Raw genomic sequence first — 16,656 nt, 5'->3', positions numbered from 1 at the left:
TTATTCCAGAAGAGAACCTCATAACTATGACAAAGCTCAACCCACTTTGCACCAGACTACTATGTACCAACAAATGTTAGCAGAACACCAAAAAAGCCAACAAAGTCAACATCTTCAACCTTCTTTGCCTGGCACAGCGTTACAGCACCAGACCATGGCGTTCCATCAACAGCAGCAACAAATGCAAACATCGGCACAGTACCCAACGCCTACATCAGTGACAACCGGTGCCGGAGAAGGCGGGAATGGCACAGGATATGGTGGTTATGGTAGCGTTGAAATTTCGCCATCGGCTGGCGGTGGCCTCAATATTAATAATAACTTACTTAATATATCAATGGCAAATGCAAAATCCAAAGGCTTTACCATAATGCAGACAACCGCAAATTGCATGCCCAATGCAACCCCAATAAATGCCAGTAATTCAGCACATACAGGGAATTCCTCGATACTTTTGCAGACGGTGAAAACAGAACCACCATCCGCCGATATGTTATCCATGTATAATTTAAATAATTCAAATGATGTTTATGGTGTCAATACAAATCTAAATAGCAACAATAACTCAAACTCGTATAAGCCTTATCCCAGCGTGAGTAGCTTTAAAAAATCTGCATCCACTGGCGGCTACATAAATATGCGCCTCACCACGAACTCACCTTATATCCACGATCAATCACCTACTGCACAACACGTACACCAACAATCGCTGCCATTGAATTTAGGCTGTCAGGTAACTTCATTGCCAAGCCCTTTACAGTTACAGGTACAAGCACAATGCCAATTGTCGCCCTCGTCTAGTCATCAGCATCAACAACAACAGCAAGCAAGCCAGCATCTCTTGACAACACAGCATCATCAAATGCAACAGCTTAGTCAACAGCAGCAACCGGCGGTTAATATGTTGCCGCGAGAAATGTTCAGATCGAACAGTTTACCACTGAATGTGACACTGCAAAAACTTGAATCACGTTCAGGTCACGATAATTTTGCTGTACCTAAATACCAAGCTAAAAACAACAAGCCACGCTCGCGTAGCAATTCAATACATCAACATATGATTGTTGGACCGAATGGTACCAATAAGTCGAGTAGTGTAACAAGCAGTAACCTGATGGTCTCGCCACAGTTGCAATCAGCTACAAGCGACCCTATGTTGAATAATAGTACCTTAGCGCAACTGCTGACAACGAGTAAGTTTTGAAGTATCATGTAATATGGGATATTTTGTTCCTGTCCATAACCTTTTTTGCTCAAAATCATGATAAGAAAATACCAAATATTGTGTAAATATTAATCCTGGCTTACTTCGGTAAAGAGAATTTTGGAAAAGTATATATTTGCTTAAAAGCATATATTTGCTTAAATATTTTAAAGAACCGCGATACTTTCTTTAAAATGTTGTATCATGTTTGAGAATATTTGTTTGGTCATGGATAAATACAAAATTTTAAAATAGTATTTTAATAGAAAAAGGCCTTGTATTCGACAAATTTTTCATATTTTTATTAGTAGTCTACCGTATATCGAGACTTATGTACAGTCTTATATGTACTTATGTACTTATGCACAGCAAGTTTGACTCTTCCCAATGGATGAACGGAGCGGTTTGGTTGTGTGCCTAATTTCGTGCATTTTCAGATAAAGACATTACGGAGCCAGATTTATTACAAGCATAAAGTTTGTTTAAATTTATGGTAGTAGTTTTTGTGTTATATATAAATATACTAAATAATTTTTTTGTTACATGTGAATATAAAAAAAACAGTTACATACACTTGTGCTCAGATAATTAAGTACTTTATCTTTTATATTCGCAATATTTTCATTCTATGTTTTGCTTCGTTAGGTTTTTCTAAAAGTATAGTTCATCGTACAACAAAAACATAAATATTATATTAAAGCCCCAAACTCTGTACAAATTTCTCAGAAATTTAACAAATTTCGAAAAATTGTCAACAAAATTTAAATTTTTATCAGAATCTTTAGAAAACTTCTGGGTGCGCAGTTTTATAGCCCGTTAATTTTAAGTAATAAAGTGTAAGTTTGAAGTCTCTCAAAAATTGCGTTGATTTTTGAAATTTTTTTACATACGTTGTTCATCATTTTCTTCCGTATGAAAGACTTTCGAACATATGCTTTAAATAGAAGAAAAATGGGTTAGAAACTTTAAAAGTTAGAAGCTTTAATTTATAAGATTTTTGTTGTACAATGAACTATATTTTTTTAGAATGGAAAATATTGCGAATATTGTGACAAAATAACTTAATTATGTGAACATAAGGGTACGTACAATTTTAATTGGTAACTTCAATTCACATTGGTTAAAACTGCATTATTTTACTTGTTCAATTCGGTCGTGTAATTAGGCACAATTTGCGTAAAAATAGATGTTAGCGCGACCGTTCTCCAAATATTATTTGGAAAAAAAGAAATGTATTCGTCTTGGGTAAAATTTATGCGCGAATGGTTCAAAACTGTTTTATGGCTAATCTTTAACTCCTGGCTGATACTACGACTGCTAACATGCCGGTCATTTTCGATTATTTCTGTGATTTTATCGATATTTTTGGCATTATCGACATTTTGCTTAACATCAAAAATGCCTGAATGAAATCGACCAAACCAAAATTGCATGTAATTGGCTGTTACAGTATAGACACCATAGACACCATTCACAATTCCAGTGGCCTGACTTGCATTTTCGCCTCTTTATCAAAGGAAAACTGTATAATGTATCGCATTTTCCCTTTGTTGACTTCGATTGTTAACACCCTGTAACTCACAACTCAATGGAACAAGCAAAAAAAGCTAAAAAATTTTTTTAGTGTGAAATGTCACCTTGACAACGAGCAAAAACTTCAAATTGTTTGATCGATACTTTACGAGATATCGATCATTACAGCCATCTACCGAGAAAATAATGAATTTCTTTTTCAAATAATAACATGTCAAAAAATCATATTTCTTGAGGTCTCTTTTATACAAAATTGTGACAATTGTAGTCAATTGGCTAATGAAAATTAGAGTCTTTAATCACCGTCGTATGGAGGAAGATCGATTTCATGCAATTCGATATTCAAAAATATAATAGCATATTATCTCTAAGATAACTATCTAAATTTTTCTGAAGATGTCGGATAGAATAAGAATTTTATAATATGTCTTATGTATGTATGTTTCACTTATAATATTCTTTATTCAGATACTCGTTCGTCGGTTAAGACAAAGCAAAGTTCTTCCTCAAGTGCCATATCAAATTTAAATGTACCAATGTCTGCCATAGCGATGTCAACAGTAGTGCCGGTACCTCCACCAGCCTCTTCGGCTGTGCCGGTTAATACAAATAAATCACTAAATATTGGCAGCATACCCGCCACTACCAATTACTTTGTAACGCCCAATGTGCAGTGCACGGTAACTACTGCAGCAGGCGCATCTGCTGACACAACATACTCTCGTCATGTGATACAAATGCAACAAGAACAGCAACAAAAGTCACCAAAGAAATCTGCTTCGCTGCCAACGCCAGCAGCACCACAAATGTTACATAGCCCGCCTGGTAGTAAGGTATATAAAATAAGTCAACTTCAAAAAGAAACATATAATTAAAAAAGAAAAATTGGTTTCTTTCAGATGTTAAGTTATCCGCCAACGGCCAGTCAAGCAGCAGCGATGTGTACGAATGCATTGAGTTTGTCTCCAGAATCGTTTCACGATCAAGACTCGCCGCTTTCCCCAACACATAGCCTAAAGTATCCCAGGGAGAACCAGAGGCGTGCCGGTCACATACATGCAGAACAGAAGCGACGATATAATATTAAGAACGGGTTTGACTTATTGCATTCTCTAATACCGCAACTGCAACAAAATCCTAATGCCAAAGTAAGTACGATCTTCAACACTAAACTAACCACCCACCGTTTTATAATGTGGAAAAGTTTTTAGTTGAGAACAAGTTTAAAAAATTATTTTCTCTTATATTTATAGTTGAGTAAAGCGGCTATGCTGCAGAAAGGCGCCGACCACATTAAACATTTGCGAGCTGAACGTAATCAATTAAAAGATCATATGGAGGCATTGCTTAAAGAGCGAGATATTCTAAATAACTCATTAACGTAAGTTAGTCATCACTTGTATATTTGGGCAATTCCCATGGTTTCTTATCGGCCGGGTTTGTCGTGATATTATAGGGTTGTTCGAGTTGCAATCACAACCGCCGTATTGCACGATTTTTTAAAGCATAACGTTTGATGTAAAACTCTGACAACTTTGGTAAAAGTAGAATGTTCTAACTCTCAAAAATTCGGCCATTGTTACCCGCCAATTCTTCTTAATCGGCATCATAAAAAATTTTTTTTTGCTCGATTGCTTCATTCTTTTCCTTGTCATTTTTAATAGTAACTTACCGTCAATATCGCAGTTATCAAGGATAATATATATATAAAACTTGATTGTTTTTATTTACATATTCACCTTCAGCTTCAAATGGTCAATTTTATGGCTCTTCTTGGTTTACAGTTGATTGATGAATGATTAAATCTGCAATCTTTCTTAAATCGTTTCTACTTTACTTCCAGAATCTGAATTAAAATAAAAAAAATCATCGAGATTATTGCCAAATGTAGGATTTAAAAAAAATTGTTCTCCAATTGCCAATAACTGTATTCTAACAGCTGATCTTAACAAGTTGGCATTCTAACTCTGATAATTAGGAGTAAGGCACTGCAGGCACTTGCTTTTCAATCTAGGCTTGGATAATGCTGCAACGTAAGCATGTTTTCCAGTTTCGAAGAAGAGGTGGGAATTGTTGAAAGCAATGAACTAAAGTGTAAGCACATGGTAGGTAGAAGTGGCAGTCGGTCTCTAGACCAACTCACTTACGCCGTTGCCAATCCATTGTGATACCTCAGTAGCAGTTTTGTTTTAATTGCAAACCCATTAATCTGGCTCACACTTGTATCCCTAAGTTCATCAGTATTATTTAGAAACAATGAGCCAAAGCCTCTAAGCCTAGTGGCATGCCAAGGGAGGTAGTAACAGAGAAGGTATCTAACGGACTCTTCCTCATTTTTGCAGCAGGGGGTCGAGCATATCGACCTATAAGACAGTGGCATGTGATTAAAGCAACTAACATAGAAATGTTTTTCCTTGATCGATTTAGTAGCGCCTTTGAGCGACTAGCATGCCATTCTGGCCAAATTCTTTTTGTAGCATTACATGTCAGACTAACAGCCCATCTCGAGTTGACTGAACTGACAATGCTACTTGCAGTTTGTAGGTAGAGAGTGATATACATACAAGAAGGAGGCGGGTGGTAGTGCTCTCTCTCGCTAATTTGTCTGCCTTAAAATTCCCTGGTATGCCACTATGCCCTGGCACCCATATCAAATGGATGCGGAAATATTCGGCCATCTCGTTACGAGACGCCCGGCATTTACGAGCAATGATGGAATTAGTGGCAACCCCACCAGAAGGTTTAATGGCCGCTTGGCTATCAGAATAAATATAGATTTCTCTAAAGTCACGTTTTTGTCTAACCAGACAGCTACCTCATTAATGGGTAGAATTTCAGCCTGAAATACGCTACAGTAATTAGGAAGAGGAGCCAAAGCGCTTACAGTAAACACCAAAGCCAACTTTATCGTCAAGCTTTGAGCCATCAGTAAAGAACCGTAGTCACTTTTTTTCACCAGGTAAAGCGTTTTTCAGTAAGAGCGCTTCAACTTTTTTTTGAATAAAACACAAACAGTTTGACTTTTTTAACTAATTTTTTTTTATTATCGAGTTTGAACATATACATTTAAGTATGAAATTCGATTTCTTTTGCATGACCACCGCGTGCACGTTTTACGAAGTCCAATCGTTGAACCCAATTTTCGACCACTCTTTTGCATAAATCGGCCGAAATTCTAGCAATTTCGCGTTCAATATTGGCTCTGAGCTCACAAATCGTCGCCGGCTTGTTACTGTAGACCAATAACTTCACATAACCCCAAAGAAAATAGTCTAGAGGCGTCAAATCACACGAGCGCTGCGGCCATTCGACCGGTCCATTTCTGGAAATAATGCGCTCATCGAACTTACTCTTCAACAAATCAATTGTAGCGTGTGCTGTGTGGCTTGTGGCCCCGTCCTGTTGAAACCACATGTCGTCTAAGTCCATACCATTCAATTGCGGCCAAAAATAATCGTTTATCATGTCGCGGTATCGATTTCCATTCACAGTAACGTGGCGATCGTTCTCGTCAACGAAAAAATATGGGCCAATTACGCCGCCGGCATGTAAACCGCACCAAACAGTGATTTTTTCGGGATGCAACGATGCCTCATGAATCACGTGTGGATTGCTTTCTGCCCAGTAACGCATATTTTGCTTGTTGACAAAGCCATTGAGCCAAAAGTGAGCTTCATCACTGAAGATGATTTTTTGGAAAAAATCTGGATTAAAGTAGCAGCAACAGAACGATTATTTTCATAAAAAATTTACACGATTTGCAATCATTGCTCAAGTGTGTAGCGTTCCATGATGAAATGTATACTAATGAAGTTTACAAATGACAAGCGAAAAATAAAAAATATTGCGTCGTTCGCCCTCCCTATCGGAAAAAAGTTGAAGCGCACCTATTGAAAAACGCTGTATATTGTCAACCCACTCACATCTAGCTGTAATTCTAGTACTAAATAACCTATTACAGTAAAGTATGGTTCATTGAAACAATAGTCTATTGAGTTGTTTGGACCCAGCCCGAGTGTTATAGCCGACTGTCCAAATTTCGCCATTGATTGGTTGCGGCAAGCCGAGCAGCAGTGTTACGTAGTTCCTGCAAGAAAAACTAGAGGAACTAGCCTTAAAAAGATTATAAACTGGAGAATTCCAATTTATACTGTGATCTAAATGTAGCAGCGCCCTTTTCTTGTGTTAACTTGTTTCTATTTAAACTTTTTCACTACAGATTTTTCCAAAACAGCTTTTAGCGCTTTTCGGGTGCGGTTTTTTTTTTTTTTTTTTTTTTGTGTGGGTAGAACCTGTTTTAGAATTAGGTATCTTAACCAAAATATGAAGGAGTTCAATTTTTGGAGAACCTGGTAGGTTACTTTCGGGAATCTGAGAGTACCCAAGTACAGGAGGAGCAGGAATTTTGATAGGCAAATCGCTCACCGAAGGTGGGTTATCTAGCAATGCGCCAGATTGTATAAGAATTTTCATAGCTTAAACTTAGCAGGTTTTTTTATTTTTTCTTGTTTCTTTTTTTATAGAACAAAAAAATATTTTGATTAATGGAAATCTTTATTTTAACCTTTACCTGCTACATTACTTGTCGGTTCGTCTACTGCAGCTGTCTAGTCGCTCAGTCAAGTATCAAATATGATATGATATACGTAATTTGCAAAAATTATAAATATTTCGGTAGGATGATTAATTTTGCGCCACTTTGTATGTATAAGATTTCAAAACGTACGTAACTATTTGGCGCGTTTATGTTATACTCTGTTGACTGCATACAATTTTTTTATTGCTTGTAATTAATTAGAGAGCAAACTTTTTGTAGTGACCAATTTTCTTATCCAAAACTGCGTACTGACTTAGTACGAAAAGATATCTTTAATAGGCTGCTCTAATTACGACACCACTGGTTCGGAAATGCAAGCGCCTACAGAACTATGTTGGTAAACAAACTAGACGGTTCGCCACCGTAGGTTTTGACAAATGTAAGTAAATTGGTTGCTTATTGAAGACGAGGAGGCAGCGAAAGGCTATAGCAGAACTAATGATCTCAGTTTTTAAAAGTAGCAGAAAGTTTGCGTAACTGCTGACTGGTCATTTTCTAATAATTTACATTTTTTAGAAAAACAAGAATGTAAGATCCAACAATCTGCATCGATTAAAGAAAAAAATCACCAACCGAAATATGCCTTATGATATCGTTAAAATATCTCCTCAGTTTAATTCTTATCATGAGGATTAAAAAAAAAAAAATAAATAATTGGCGCGTACACTTCTGTTAGGTGTTTGGGCCGAGCTCCTCCTCCTATTTGTGGTGTGCGTCTTGATGTTGTTCCACAAATGGAGGGACCTACAGTTTCAAGCCGACTCCGAACGGCAGATATTTTTATGAGGAGCTTTTTCATGGCAGAAATACACTCGGCTACGGCCGATCATGAGGATTACTTGAATCTAAATTGCCAACAAACAATATTATTACGAATTAAATCCAACTCATTTTCGGTTGCAGGCATTTGCACTCAATCCTTCCAGCCAATGGCGCGCCTGTGACACGTCAAGGGACAGAACATGTACGGCAGTTGTATGACCAGTATGTGCGGCATCGTACAATGCAGGATTGGAAATTTTGGATTGTAAGTATATACTCACCTTAATAGACATTCATATATACATAAAGGGTGATCAATTTAGAGGTATCAGATTTTAAACTGAAATAAAACAACGAAATTTTAAACTGATTGGGCAATCTTTATTATTTTTGTGTAGAATCATTCATGATATTAATTTTTTGAAGATAATCACTTTCAAATGTTGGCCGCACCTGCGCCGTAATTCAGCCATCCGTAAACACCAATTTTGAACGACTCGCTGGAGGACTTCGGTCGGATTTCGTAAATAACTTTAGTAATATTGGCTTCCAATACCACAGTCCAAGTTGGTTTATCCGCAATGCATTTAGACATTACATACCCCTACACATAAAAGTCAAAAGTCACACGGTCCTGGTGACCAATCAATTGGTCCGACATGAGAGATAAATTGCTTACCGAAACGACGACGACCAACTAAATCCAATGTTTCAAGGGCTGTGTGACGAGTAGCGCCCGGTGACCAATCAATTGGTCCGAGATGTTGCAACGAAGAGATTGTGGAGCCTCATTTTCGGGCTTCAAAAATTCGTTTATCATCGCGCCCAAATACGACAATTTTGCTTATTGACGTAACCGTTAGGCCAAAAATGGGCTTCATCGTTGAGCATGAGCGCGTGTTAAACACTTTTCACAGATCGTCAATTTTCATAATACAATTTGTACGCTTTGTAAACGTTGTTGAGGCGTAAGTTGTTTCATGATGAAATATCAAAAAATACTGAAAAAATGATGTATTTATATATATATATCTGTCAAAAAAACCCTATTGGGAAAAATACCTCCAATCTGATCACCCTTTATATGTACATGTACCTATGTTCACAATAATACCAGCGCACCATATTGCAAAATTTTGGCCATTTATTTATTTTTTTTTTGTTTTTTTTTTCATTTTTATCAAAACGTAGTCCATACTATAACAAGAACCAAATTCAAAGTTTAAGCATTGTACAAAATTGGGAAAAAACTAACTAGTTTTTATAGAAATTTAAAACTTTTTGTCAGATTTCTGGATATACAGTTTTGTAGCCCTTTAAATTTAAGTGCAACATGGCCCCAGTTTGAAGTCGATTTTTGATAATTTTTTTATTTTTTTATGGCTTTTATTCCATATAACGAAATTATTTTATATGGAGGAAATGTAAAAGGTGGTTAAGTTTCAAGGGCCGGTGTTGATTTTGAATAAAATACATTTTTTTAGGAAATTATTGTCATTTCTCTTTATTATGATAATATTGGTATGGCACAATTACGTATGGAACAAAATATCGGGCAAATGGCTGTCGCGGCCTCGGCGGCACACCTCCATCCGATGGTCCAAATTTTCGATGACGCTAAGGCATAATTGAGGTTCTATGCCATTAATGTGCCGAATTATCTCATCCTTTAGCTCTTGAATTGTTGCTGGTTTATCGACGTACACCTTTTCTTTCAAATAACCCCAAAGAAAGAAGTCCAACGGTGTCGTTGACGTTTAGGTGTGGTTTACATTCAACATCGGCCCTTGAAATTTATCCACCCTTTATAAGACCACCAGCAAAAAACATTATCAAAAATCAAAGCGATTTTTAGCCAATTCATACTAAAATTCAATGGAGTATAAAACTGCATACTCAAAATTTGTTTATTAATTTTGATTAAAAAGTTTGAAATTTTGATGAATCATTTGTTGATTTTTTTTTTAATTGCATTATAAACTATATTTTTACAAAAAAAAACTATAACGAATTTAAATAAAATATAGCTAAATTGTCAAAACTTTGCAATAGGCCACGCTGCTATTATTGTGAATACAGCTGTATATAATATTATTAATTTTTTTATCATACCGTTACTTTTTACCAATAGCTGGGGCTTATTTTGGAACCTCTACTCTCCTCTTACACTTCGTCCGTATCGAGTGCCAGTTTGGAGGAGTTACGACGCACAGCGTTTTTATGGGTTGACCAGCATTGTTCGTTGATTGACCTGCGGCCAGGTTTGTTGAGATGTTAAAATATAAAATATATCAAATTCATAGATTGTCTTTTTTTGTAGCTGTATCCAATAAATTGAAGTATTTGTCAATGAAGACAGATATTTTGTCCGATCCGCCATCAACTCTGCAGGAGGAAGTCTCAAAAGCAGTTTATAACAATGTTGGACATCATCCCAATTTGCATGGAACTTAAACTTTACTATACTAAAATGTAATTAGAAAATTGTTAAGCGTAGTGATATAAAAATTGTCGGTTTTATCGCTTATCTTTTCAAGAATTTGTACAAATATTTTTTTATTCTTAAAAACGTGCCTATAATGTTAAAAAAACAACAATAATTATTGTTATACGTTAATAAAGTATGAGAAACATTTTTAATGAAACGAAATACTCGCAAATGATATCGTACTTTCAGGGCGTTACATTAAATGTGCATTAGGGTGTCTCCAATAAGGTACAAATTAAAGCAAATTCACTTACATGTGCTTAGACCGGGTTTCCGGGGTGAACAGCGCTTTTCTAATGAGCCAGTTCGGTACAAGGAACTACCGGGTTAACGAATTCTCACCGCTCATTGCTCCACTGCAAACATTGCAACTTTTTTTTACCTTATCTTATCGTCCATTCATTGCAACTTTTTTTACCTTATCTTATGTAGCTCACTGTTTTTTGTCTGCGAATGAGTTTTGCTACCCTTTTTAAGGCCTTTTCAGGACAAATTTGGTTTTTTTTGCAGGTGCCAGAATTTTCAAAAAATGTGATTTTTTTGTATTTTGTTAAAGTATAATATCTTAAAAATATTGTGTGAAAATTTGAAGTGAGTCCGAAAAATAATTTTTGAGTTATTCAACAATTAACAAATGGCGCTCTGGAGCGTTCGTATGCTAAAAAAATGAATGCTGCACGTAAGCGCGCTAACGATAACGCTCGGAAAGGTAGAATGCTACGTAGAGAACAGCAAATCGATATTTTGGAAGCTGCTATGACAGCTGAAGAACTATTATATGGCTCAAGAATAAATGACACAGTGTAAGTAGTTAAATAATTCGTATAACTCTACACAAATCGATAGCAAAACCTTAAATGTGTTTTTCTCAAAACTATGTTTTTTCGCCGTAGCCGAATGGGTTTGTGTGCGACTACCATTCTGAATTCACAGAGAGAACGTCGGTTCGTATCTCGGTGAAAACACCAAAATTAAGAAAAACATTTTTCTAAAAGTGGTCGCCCTTCGGCAGGCAATGGCAAACCTCCGAGTGTATTTCTGCCATGAAAAAACTCCTCATAAAAAATATCTGCCGTTCGGAGTCGGCTTGAAACTGTAGGTCCCTCCATTTGTATAATAACATCAAGGCGCACACCACAAATAGGAGGAGGAGCTCGGCCAAACACCCAAAAAGGGTGTATGCGCCAATTATATATACATATATATGTTTTTGAACTGGTGATCTCTGTGACTTAAAAACCGCTTATACTGCTTTTGCAAAACATAAAAAGTTCGTGCCTGATCGAAGGATTTTTGTTTCTCAAAAATATCGGTTTAAAATCTGAAAAATATTTCCTGAGGCCGCAATATTGTTAATTTTGAAAAAAAAGCTTCGATCGGACACTCATCACACAATATTATCTATTATGTAATAAAACTAATTTCTCTTGTCCGATTGATTTTAGATGAATCTCCAAGGACAATTATAAATAATACATTATATTATGTGAAGTATGTGCCATTGGAAGCTACAACTACAAAATTCGAGTTCTTTTGGCTTGATCCATTCATTGAGTCAGAAGTAAGAAGGGAACCGCTTTCCAATAAGGGCTGACTGCATTGATCCGAACAGATGGTAGTCTGAAGGTGCAATGTATGGGGAATACGGCGGTTGGGGCAAGATTTCCCAATTCAGTTACTCTAAATATTTCTGGACCGATTTAGCAACGTGTGGCGTGGAATTGTCATGCAGCAAAATCAGTTTGTCATGTATACCGTCCCATTCCGGCCGCTTTTCTTTGAAAGCTCGATTCAAACGCATTAGCTGCTGTCGGTAACGATCGTCTGTGATGGTTTAAGGAGCTCATAATACAGGGTGGCTGATGAATTTTGCTACATTAAGAAACTCAAATAACTTTTTTTTTAGTGTTGAAGTTGAAGGTCATTGCATTTTATTAAATGTAGCTTAACTAGTTTTAAAAATAATTGAATTTAAATGCCCCCCATGCTCATTGACACAAGTGCGGCATCTTAGTAAAAAGTTGTTCATTGCTACTTTGAGAGTTGCGACAGGAATAGCCGCAATTGTTGCCCGAATGGATTGTTTTAGTTCATCCAAATTTGTTGGCTTTGTTTTATAAACTTCTTGTTTACATAAACCCCACAAGAAAAAGTCAGGTGCAGTAAGGTCAGGCGACCTGGGGGCCAACGAAATTCGGAGTTTCTTGAAATCAATTTATTGGGAAATTTTCGTCGCAACTCTGTCATAACAGTCTGGGCTATGTGAGACGTTGCCCCATCTTGTTGAAACCACACAGAGTTGAAAGGAATTCTCTTTCGGCGTAGTTCTGGATAGAAAAATTCTTTCAGCATTTTCAAATAACGGTCTCCAGTAACCGTAACGGTGTGACCATTTTCTTCAAAAAAATAAGGCCCGACAATACAGCGTGAAGAAACCGCACACCACACTGTCACGCGAAGAGGATGCAATTCCGTCTCGTGGAGTATCTGTGGGTTAGAAGTACTCCATATTCGACAATTTTGTTTGTTCACATTGCTGTTTAAATCGAAATGGGCCTCATCAGACATGAAAAGGCAGTTTAACATGTTTTGGTCTTCTTCCACCATTTGCAGGATCTTCTGGCAAAATTCCAAGCGAATCGGCAAGTCTGCTGCATTCAGTTTGTTAACCATTTGAATTTTGTAGGGAAATAAGTCTAAATATTTGTGCATTATTGTTTGCAAAGACTGTCGGCTGACACCAAGTTGAGCAGATAAGCTTCTTGTTGAAACCCTTGGATTGCTTTGTATAGCTACAGCAGCGATCGTTTCCTCCGTCCGAACTGGTGGGTTTCGATGATAAGGCCTTCTTGCGACTGTTCCTTGCTCAGCAAAATTATTCACCAGTCTCATTATGGTCCATCTGCTCGGGGGATCGCCGCCAAATATCCGCCTGTACTCTCTCTGTACCAAAACTACGGACTCCAGTGCGTGATAGCGGCGGACTATCCAAATTCTTGTTTGCGTGTCCCAGTTATCCATTTTAATAAATTTTAAAGATCAATTTGCAAATTAAAACAAATATGGAACAGATAACTTAAAAAGAAAAAAAGTTATTCAATTTTTTTTTGGTAGCGGCTTTCATCAGCCACCCTGTAGATGACACCCTTCTCATCCCTCCAGATGTACAACATAACCTTTGAAGCATGAATATTTTTTTTTCGCTGTCGATGGTCTGGGTTCACCTGGCAGGCTCCAATATTTTCGACGCTTAGGGTTATCATAATAGATTCATTTTTCATCGCCAGTGTCGATGCGATGTAGAAAACCATTTCTTTTCTGCCGTTCAAGAAGCATCTCACACGTCACCAAACGTCTCTCGATATCCCTCTCCTTCAATTGATGTGGCACCCAGTTACCTGCTTTCGTGACCACTCCCATCGCGTGCAAACGTTTACCGACGGTTGCCCTGTCAACATCCAACTCTTTAGACATATCACCAAGGGTTTGACATGTGTCTTCATCCAATAATTGTTGTAGTTGATTATTTTCGAATTTTTTCGGTGCCCCTTCGTGATCTTTATCGCTCACGTCGAACTTTGGAAGCCCACTTTGGAAGCGTCGAACCCATATATTTACAAGTTGTATTTGATGGAGCGTCGTTACCGTAAATATTGATCAATACACGCCACGTTTCAGCTGATCTTTCCTTTAAGAGGTAATAATGAAGCATGACTTCCGGCAAATGCTGTTTTTTCAGGACGAACGTAGATATTTTTGGCGTCAGATAAAAAAAGATATTTACGCTTCAAACGAATGACAACTACTTATAGCGAGACCTCACATATACACCTTCAAATCACTAGTATATTACTAGAGCGAACACACACCAATATAAAATTTTTCATCTTTTTTTTATTCCTTGATATCTCTTGTCAAATTAACAATAAATAGCTTGTACAAGCAATTATTTATATAGTTATATGGAGAAATACCGCTCTTAATCAGAGCATAGGGCGGAAACAAACTCAGATCAACGTGAGCGATCTTGTGCTATTTTTCGAATTTCATGCCAGGAACATCTTGATTGGTATTCCGCGTGTGTTGATCGCATCCACGTTGTTCGTGGTCTTCCTCTTCTTCTGGAGCCTTGTGGATTCCATTCTAGGGCCATCTTTGCGATGTCATTGTTTTCTTCGGGTAAGGTGTGCCCAATCCAACGCCATTTCCTTTCTTTGATATCAGCTGCGATGGACTTGCACATTGAAATATTTAAAAGATTTTCGTTAGTGATAACTCTTGGCCAAAATATGCGGTGAATAATGCGCAGACATCTGTTGATAAATGTTTGTAGGCTATTGCATATGGTAACTGTGACTTTCTATGTTTCGCACGCATAAAGTAACACTAGTTTGATGCTTGTATTGAAAATTCGCAATTTTATTTTTGTGGTGATATGTCTTGATGGCCAGATTCGATTCATCCTGTAGAAAGCGTGGCGAGCTTTGTTTATGCGGGAACTTGCATCAGCTTCCGTTCTACCATTTTTTGACACTATGCCAAGGTAGCAGAAGTTTTCGATGTCCTCAATTGTAACCAGCGTGCCACTCACTTCAAGCGTCAGTCTGGTTTGGAATTTCGATACATATAAGCTTCGTTTTTTTTAAGTTGACTCGCAATCCAACTTGGCTTGCATATCGTATTAAGGCAGTAAGTTTAGCGTGTGCTTCAAACAATTTGTGTGTGAAAATTTTTCACCTTAGCTGTAACCAAAAACGGTATTAAATCCGCTGCGTTTCTAAACTCTGTGGGTTATTTTTTTCGGATTAAATTGCGAGATGTAATAAAATGACAAGCTTTAGCGCTCATTGCAATAAAAAAATACTCGCCGCATCAAACAATTCACTAGCCAATATTTTTATTATACAAAATAACTTTTTTTTTAATTCGCGCGAAAGATTAGGGATTCATTTTTATTGAAATTAACAAGCTTAATCCTGCCGTTTGCATTATTAAGTTATAAAGTGGTTTTTATATGTAAATTTCAGGATATCAGAAGTCCAGCAATAGGTATAAAAGTAAAGTTGTTGTTGAATATTTGTGCTTTGATTCTGGTAAAATCAAAACTAAATCATGGTTTATCGGAAAAATCCTCTTTTTAAGAAATTAATTATGTGACCTAAAAAATAATAAAAAGTACAATATTAACAAATATACAAACATACATAATATGTTTAGCCTTAATCACAATGAATATTGCTTTATTACTTGCAAATAAATACAAAATTGCCTTAGAATAAATTTGTTCACAAATTTATGTATATAATATAATCATATAATCATCAACTTATATATTCATACACACATATACATATGTATGTATGTTGTGTAAAAGGGTGCATTTTATAAAAAGTACAATTCACAATGAAGTTTAGATTGTTTTCTTTTTGCTGGTTAATAGCCATTTAACAGACTTTATTACAATCTTATGACTTGAATTATAATTATCAGTGATGATCTGCAATGTTTCTTCTCATTTTTATTAAGGCAAAATTTAAGTCACTTACGTTGTTTTTACGAATTTTAAATATATTTTATTAAAGCTTTGGTTTTTTGGTGTATTTTTCGTTAATATAGAAATAAAGTTAAATAAGCGTAAAAATGTGCACATAGCATTGTCATTAGATCTCTGTCAGGAATGCATGTAGCGAAATTTAAAAATGTCTAATATTTCTAAATTAGAAATGATAGTTGAGTGTATTCTATTCACTATTTACATACATTTATGATAACGACTGCTAATTAGCGCCTTATAAATATTCATACAAAATAATTACAAAACATTACAATGATATAAACTTAAAAGTGGGCGATATTTTATGCTGTCTCCAGCCTATAGGTTTGTAACTTAAGCCCAACTTTTAATAAAACTAAAAATTTAGTTGTTAAAATAATATAGTATGACCGATTCATAAAAAGCGCTTGAAAATATACATACATATGAATCATATAATAAATATGTATTTGCTGTACACAAAAGTAGGCAAACATTTGATTAATTTTCAGTGCTTTGTCAAGGACTAAGGAGCAATT

The 16,656-nt window shown here is 36.3% G+C and overlaps 1 protein-coding gene across 7 annotated transcripts in view; it reads left to right on the top strand.

The window, feature by feature from the left end:
• Window positions 1-10,721, top strand: part of LOC129246982 (protein WBSCR14 homolog) — a 63,739-nt gene extending 53,018 nt beyond the window's left edge. For 6 of the 7 annotated variants that reach the window (XM_054885774.1, XM_054885776.1, XM_054885773.1 and 3 more), the window contains exons 9-15: window positions 10-1,193; window positions 3,206-3,570; window positions 3,637-3,885; window positions 3,991-4,118; window positions 8,238-8,361; window positions 10,228-10,357; window positions 10,417-10,721. In XM_054885774.1, the coding sequence (XP_054741749.1) occupies window positions 10-1,193; window positions 3,206-3,570; window positions 3,637-3,885; window positions 3,991-4,118; window positions 8,238-8,361; window positions 10,228-10,357; window positions 10,417-10,550 (2,314 nt within the window). In that variant the 3' untranslated portion in view covers window positions 10,551-10,721. The remainder of the gene's footprint in view (window positions 1-9; window positions 1,194-3,205; window positions 3,571-3,636; window positions 3,886-3,990; window positions 4,119-8,237; window positions 8,362-10,227; window positions 10,358-10,416) is intronic. The other variant, XM_054885777.1, reaches the window with a different exon arrangement.
• Window positions 10,722-16,656: the final 5,935 nt, after the last annotated feature.

Source organism: Anastrepha obliqua, chromosome 5, assembly GCF_027943255.1.
Source record: "Anastrepha obliqua isolate idAnaObli1 chromosome 5, idAnaObli1_1.0, whole genome shotgun sequence".
In the NCBI taxonomy this organism is placed as follows: Eukaryota; Metazoa; Arthropoda; class Insecta; order Diptera; family Tephritidae; genus Anastrepha; species Anastrepha obliqua.
The sequence above is the reverse complement of the archived record's forward strand: the minus strand, read 5'-3'. Positions and strand labels throughout refer to the sequence as shown.